The sequence below is a fragment of the Hippocampus guttulatus genome, chromosome 1 (assembly GCF_054856545.1).
Source record: "Hippocampus guttulatus isolate MCC_2025c chromosome 1, RoL_Hgut_1.0, whole genome shotgun sequence".
Lineage (NCBI taxonomy): Eukaryota > Metazoa > Chordata > Actinopteri > Syngnathiformes > Syngnathidae > Hippocampus > Hippocampus guttulatus.
The window spans coordinates 3,710,156-3,717,017 of NC_141261.1; the positions used below are offsets into that span (position 1 = coordinate 3,710,156).

General features: G+C 40.7%; 1 protein-coding gene and 1 non-coding gene across 2 annotated transcripts; both read right to left on the reverse strand.

Annotated features, from left to right (window-relative positions):
* Positions 1 to 435: 435 nt before the first annotated feature.
* cd40 (CD40 molecule, TNF receptor superfamily member 5) lies at positions 436 to 6,862 on the reverse strand. Its single transcript, XM_086104716.1, has 9 exons — positions 6,731 to 6,862; positions 5,729 to 5,810; positions 5,329 to 5,451; positions 5,103 to 5,249; positions 4,934 to 5,027; positions 4,202 to 4,260; positions 2,839 to 2,931; positions 1,648 to 1,673; positions 436 to 1,389 (listed from the first exon to the last, which is right to left on the reverse strand). Exons 1-9 carry the CDS (start codon positions 6,779 to 6,781, stop codon positions 1,111 to 1,113), a joined length of 954 nt encoding a protein of 317 aa, XP_085960842.1. The 5' UTR covers positions 6,782 to 6,862; the 3' UTR covers positions 436 to 1,110.
* trnam-cau (transfer RNA methionine (anticodon CAU)) lies at positions 1,961 to 2,033 on the reverse strand. Its single transcript has one exon. It is a non-coding gene; the product is annotated as a tRNA-Met (tRNA).

Consider the following 6,862-nt stretch of genomic DNA (forward strand, 5'->3'; position numbering starts at 1 on the left):
GCAGTCAAATGAGTGAGGAATGCTTGGATGAGTGCGGGGTGTAAAGATCCCTTTTAAACTGCTGCCAGTCCAACATTAGCGAGCTCCAACCTCACAAAGGGAAAAATATTTAATCAGTCACACTCCATGTGTCTCATTACTTTTGTCCATTAGGCTTGTGAAGTCATTTCTTGTGACCGGAGATTCAATTCCGGTTTTATCTTGAAATATGCGTCTCTAATCACATTTAACGTTTTGGATAATAACACAGCATTGCAGCAGTGGAGTGAGTTGCTTTGCTCAATGGCACATCAGCTGCAAATGCATGCGTAGGCTTGCGAATAACCCCGGTGCCTCAACCCGCTTAATTTCAGCAAGACAAGAAATAGGATGTGTGACATGTGCTATTAATCTATTAAGATTGAAATACTTATACTCATTAAAATACATCAAACATTATAGTTAGCACCTCACAGGCATGTTATTTTGACACCCGTGAAGGATTTTTAATTGTGAAAGATGGCATCGTGTCATGCTAAAGGACAAGTTACAATGTCATGTATACTGTACATATAAGACAACATAACATAAGAGATACTGTACATATAACATTTATTTTTGAGAGCTAAGCCAAGGCTAACGAACAAGAAACAAAGTAACATGAACACTTTTAACTGTCACACAAGTGTGAAAATAAATTAGCTCGTCTTTTTGTATTAACATGTAAATCTTAACTTTTCACACAAAGATCCTGCAAAATTGGCAAATACGTTTCACTCGCCTTTGCCTTTAACACAGTCATGAAAACGGCACACTGTGGCAAATGTTGCACAATCCTGCTGACGGATAATTAGATCAGGCTGCAAGAAGTGAGTGTTAAAATATGAGTCTTCACATATCAGCGTTAAACTTCACACCCTTGATTTCGGCTCTCGCCACTTGTCGTCCCACCTCCGCTAGGGGGCTGACACCCATTCGGAAGCAGGGACTGAATTGATACAACGGACAATTCTGTCACACAACAGCAACACCATCATGTGAAGAAATAAAATAAAATGAAAGCAGTCATGAAGTGGACGTGGTTGTCAAGTACCATGTGCAGAAACTTTTCAGCACGGTATGGCACCGAGCTCAGCATGACATTTCACTGGTAGCAGTCATGCTTTGCGATTCCTGACGGGAGAGTACTTCTGCTTTTCCGTTCTCCTGCGTCACGTAGTTGCCTCCATCGCTCAAAAGGGCCACCTGACTGGGACGGTCCTCGTTCTCCTCTGGCCCCCCCGTGCCGCTGCTGTCTGCCAGCGACACCTGCACTCCAGGCGACACGGGCTCTTCGTGGACACCGTCAGAGGCAATTAACACCTTTTTCGGGGAGTCTTCGTCATCCTGCACGCACGCTTCATTGCAGCCCTGACAACACAAAGACAACGTTTTGGTTGGAAACTAGCCTCACCTAGGGTGAATAAATGTAGCTTTTCAAAGGGCAGCTAGCTTGAAGTGCACTGAGTGATATTTACCAGGTTAAGCGTCTTACCGGTACTTTAGCTTAGCTTAGCATTGAACCGTACGTCAAGAAGAAAGATGCCTGCCATTGTTGTCCTTTGTTGCTAAATGTTCACAATCATGTACAGAGACAGGTAATGAAAACACACAACACACAATATTTACCTTTCCTTTGATATCTTCTCGTCTACCTAACACAGACATGAGAAAGGGAGAACTGGTTAGAATATGATCTAACAACTTGGGCGGTGCGGGGTTCTGGCAACTATTTTAGATGTCCTATTGTGATGATAAGGTGTCTTATATCAGATCACGGAATTGCGGGTTGAAGTGCCTTGATGGTTTTATTTAACATTTGTGTTAATTCAGTGTACAAAAACTTTAGATTTAGAAAAGGGAACTTTTTTTTTTTTAAATCTGAGAATTTGCTACCTGCTAATGCTCACTATTAAACTTTTGAGCGGACTACACAAAACTCTGCCCTGTGTGAGGATTGAACTCACGACCTTCAGATTATGAGACTGACGCGCTACCAACTGCGCTAACAAGGCTATAAAGTTAGCAAATGCTGTAAGAATGGTGGCGGGAACACAAATTATTTAGGATTTGAGGTCTGGCAGTAGGAGGAGATGGAAAACATGCAAAGCAGCAGCCCTCGCAGAACAAGATTGAAGACCCCTGCTAGTAAGGACAAGCACTTTGGAAAACATTTAAAATGGAACTTCATACTGAGAATTGAAATAAAACGCACTTGCCCTGTGTGAGGTTTGAACTCACGACCTTCAGATTATGAGACTGACACGCCACCTGCTGCGCTAACAAGACACTATGTGACCTGCTGAGTCCTGTTACCTCAATGGTTTGTACAAATGGTATGAGTGTCATTTTTGTAATGTAAATATGCAGATAAAGGGCATCTAAAATCACACAATGTTTTTGAATCAAGACGATTGTCAAAAGGTTTTCATCAAAGCCGCATATTCATCCCCATAGCCCCCCATCAGTGGTGCGTATCAGAACAAATCAGTGGGTAGGGAACATGATGGATTCTCTGGGTTTGGTCAACTCACAAATGCCGTGAGAATTCCCTTGCAGGCCAGGTTATTAAGAAATGGCAAGTCAGTGTACTTTCAGCTCCATGTTGAACATAGCGTGCCATCTAGAATCCTCGGTAAACAACTTGCTCATGAATCATCTTGAAGACTCATTTGCCCCATCATGACCCAAAACGTCAGTCTTTAGTGCAACCCCCCCAACGATTTCTGTCATGTAGATGTGTTGTTGTATATTCCATACAAACAATCTTAAACTTAGGAGGTCTGGAAAAAATGCTTTAACAATTAAGGAACTACGTACGTCTTGAGCTCCAAATCTTGACTGCAGCTGCCAGCAGGATACCTATCCCAAGTATAAAAACACAGGCAATGGTGACGTGCGTCCGTTGGTTCTCTGCAACACAGTAACAACACCTGTTTACACATTAAAACGGTAGTAATGAACCTGGGGAAAGTATATGCAACAAGGTAGAATCGCAGCATGTGAAAAAATGTAATTCATTCATTGAAAAATCAACACGTCTTTTAGAACAATGATTCTCAGTGTGGTATGTGTCCGATGATGGTATGTTGGCTCCCTCTAGTGGTACACCAGTGGAACAACAGTCTTAAATGCCAAAATAAAAATAAATACATTTAAAACACGAAGTATGGTCAAATAGATTCGAACAATTAACAAGTGATGGTGAGAAAATGAAGATAGATACTAATTCATTTAAGACTTACAGAAAGTCCGTATGTGCATTTAAACCGTGAGACACAGTCGAGCATGGGCCCCCACATGAGGAGCACACACACACACACACACACACGCACACACACACACACACGCGCGCGCACACACACACACACACACGCGCACACGCACACACACACACACACACACATCTGTTCTAAAAATAGCACACGGGTGATGGTACATATTCCAGGAATAGTATTGCATATATTTGTCTTTTTCGCAATCATTGTGATAAATCATTCGGTGTGTTCACGTGGATGAATATCATTATTATTAAGAACATATTGCAGTAGAGGAAGCAGCCCAAATAGAATTCACTTGTAATTAACTTTTACGTATGATATATTTGACTTCTTTAAGAAATATTTATTTATAAACATGCATTTTGGTTTCATTTTTTTAAATCCGACTTTTATGCGCAAGACTCACTATTGGTGTCTTTCTTTTTTTGAGGTTCTTTTATTTAATGTGCAGTCAGGCCGCGCATGAAATCAAATAGCTGCAGCAGTCTTAATGTGAAAACTGTACATCATGTTTCAAAGATTTACAAAAAATATATACGTTTATGGTATAAAACCTCAGCCTCATTTACTACGCGACCGTATTTTAATTTTGGTCATGATAGTACTTGGAGAGCACAATATACAGTACATATTTTTTAAGTTGGTACTTGTTTGAGAATCCATGATTTAGCCAATAGATATATCAGATTGATGTCTATAAAGTTCAATATCGTGTAAACTGTATATTGGTATAGGTTTTTTCTTATTGTCTGTACAGTGTCCTTGGGTGGCATGAAAGGCGCTTTTAAATAAAATGCATTATTATTATTATTATTGTTTGACGATCCACAAAAGAAACCACAAAAACCGCAGAAAGGTAACAAGCCTCATCACCTCACATCCGGCGCGTGCGTAGAACTTACCGCACACGACATCAGATTGAGCTGAGCCGCTTTGCCTCACAACGTAACCGCTCTTGCACCTGCGGAGGATGGTAGTGTGTGAAATGAGATTTGGGTAGTTTTGATTTTACCAGACTATAATAAAACATCAAACAATAACTCAAATCTATGGTGGCTCTTTGCATTTTTCCACACACCCCTGTGGAACAAACTGTATTACCGCAATGATCATTGGAGCTCCAGCTCTCTGCATACTTGAATAATTGTCCTTGATCAATATTCCACACCACCAGACACTTTAAAGCGCTCAAGGACTTTCTGTGTAATTGCACACATAAAGTGGTACTACAATTACCGCTACTGGTCACTTAAAAAAAATGTTGCAACGATTATCTGCACCAATTGCACAACCGTCATCGTATTGTGTTGCAGCACTGATCACTTCATCGCTGCTCGATGACTCTGCACATTGCCTAACGGCAGTCATTGGGTGGTGTCGCTGCACAATGGTACCCTTAAGATAAGACAAGAAAACTTTTATTTGTCCTATATGACGGAGAAGAATCTTTTGATACGTATATGTCATGTCTTTGTTTATCGTAGTTGCTTGTTATTGCAATATTAGTGTAGCCTGTACTACCGGAGACAAATTCCTTGTGTGTTCGACATACTTTACAGTCAAGATGATTTGATGCAAGACATATTTTTCAACTCTGAATGGCTACAAGTGTTCTATTAAGAAATTGCACTGACTTGGTCCATGTCAAGCAGTCGCTGTGCCACGAGGTCTGGTTGGAGAATGACCCTTCAGGACATTTGTGACACATCGTGTCATGGGTTTGATTCCCTGCAACGAAAAAGGGGAATCTAGCATCGAATGACAAGAAGACCATAGTATGTACAGTGTAAAACTAAACCACACCTTTAATAAGTGCCCCCCATCCAGGCTCACAAGGCCTGTGCGGTACACAGGTGAGGCACACATCACTGGAGCAATGGAATCCAAGTTTACACAAGCAGATGCTTTCTTTGGTTTTGCTCGTCTGCTCTGCAAACTGAAAGTTTTGATCTTTAAAAAAAAAGAACACCAGAGTTTAGCACTACTGACAAAATCAGGCTGTGATGGATTTGTGGTGAAGATGTCTCACTCGGGTCGCAGTATGGCTGACGTTTACACTTTGTCTCCGCCGTGTATGTGTCCTGATATTCATCCTGGTCGCATTGGAGGCACTGAGGCGCCGTGCACGTGCCCAACTGAGACATGCTAGTGCCTGAAATCGTGTTTATGTTGTTAAAAGGCAGCCTTAGTCGTGTGAAAGATAATGCAAGGTTTGAGATATGTGCATCTTCACTTTCTTGCTGTCGAATGAACATTGTTTGAGCCAGAAGACTGTTATCTTAGCTTGTTAGCATTGCTCATTGGTCACTTGTCGGTTTTCCATTTAAGGGGCAAGCATTTGAAAAAAATAAATCACGTTACTTTTTTTTTTTATGTGCTTGTATGTGTGTAAACATTTTAACATAAAAAGGTGGCTAATAGAGATTTACCTGGAGGACACATTTGGCAGCACTGTCCACTGAGCTCATACTGAGTTAGCGGGTCACACAGAGGCTGAGCTGAAATAATCACCTGGAAAACAAAACGCAAGACTTCATAGTCACTTCCTTTAAGCAGCCAACTTGAAGTAAACGTTTTTTTTCGCCATCTCGCGAGCAGTTGGGAGCAGGATGAAAGGGGACATGGGGAAGTGATACCTGTGGTTCAGTTATTTTCTGTTAAACCCCCCTAGGAAGAAGAAAATATTTCGCGTGCCCCTCAACTCTTCCACTGCGACTATAAATAAATAGTATAATTTGTCTGTAAAATTGTTATCAGTACACATCTGCATCACTTTGTATCCTTATTAATATTAAAGCAAACAAAAAAAGAATAATAAAACTGCTGAATAACTATTAAAATTGATCATACTTCCTTTGATACTTCTCAGATAAAATCATTTGTAGGGCAGAAAAATAAACAATCTCATGACTAACAGAGTGCTCCTTCTTGTTCTGCTTATTTTAAACCAGTTTACTGTACGCCATTACAGTAGTAATTTTGAAGTCCATGTTTATTTGCAACCTATAATTCAATACAACTGACATGTTCATTCTTAAATGGGGACATAAATGCAGCTTATGATGACATTCACTGCGTCGACATGTTGGCATGAAGAAGGCAGCTCGGTAACCACAGTAATTGCTGTTCTGCGTTTGCTTTATTTTTTATATATTAGAAGGGAGCTACGAACATGAAACATATTTATTGTAATTATATTAGTATGACTGCATTGGCTTTTGTAAACTATGCATTCGGATTTAAGAAAAAAAAAGTTAAGTTAAGTGGTCACCGGACAAACTGTAAAGCAAGTGCCGGTGTGAAAACGAAAGTGAAAGTGAAAGTCAGTTGGTTAGCATTTATTTATCGATTGATTTATTTTCGCGTTGATCCGTACATTTTAAAAGACGTAATTTGGTGCACAGCGTTAAGGAGCACTGCGCTGTACTTACCGCAGTTGCCCACAGCACCGTCATCATTGTTGACACCATCCACGTCGCCATGGTCAAAGTGGAGAGCAACCGAGTGGGAAAACGTCTTTCTCTCTGCTGCTCGTGGATCGCCCAAAGTCGTTCGGCTGCTCC

Bases quoted from the DNA above. Each gene is read 5' to 3' on its own strand.
- cd40 (XM_086104716.1), bottom strand. From the start codon at position 6,781: ATGGCGACGTGGATGGTGTCAACAATGATGACGGTGCTGTGGGCAACT. The intron at 5,452-5,728 runs GTAAATCTCTAT...ACACGATTTCAG, and splicing joins CTGCCAAATGTGTCCTCCAG to GCACTAGCATGTCTCAGTTG. The intron at 2,932-4,201 runs GTAAGTTCTACG...ACTGTGTTGCAG, and splicing joins TCAATCTGATGTCGTGTGCG to AGAACCAACGGACGCACGTC.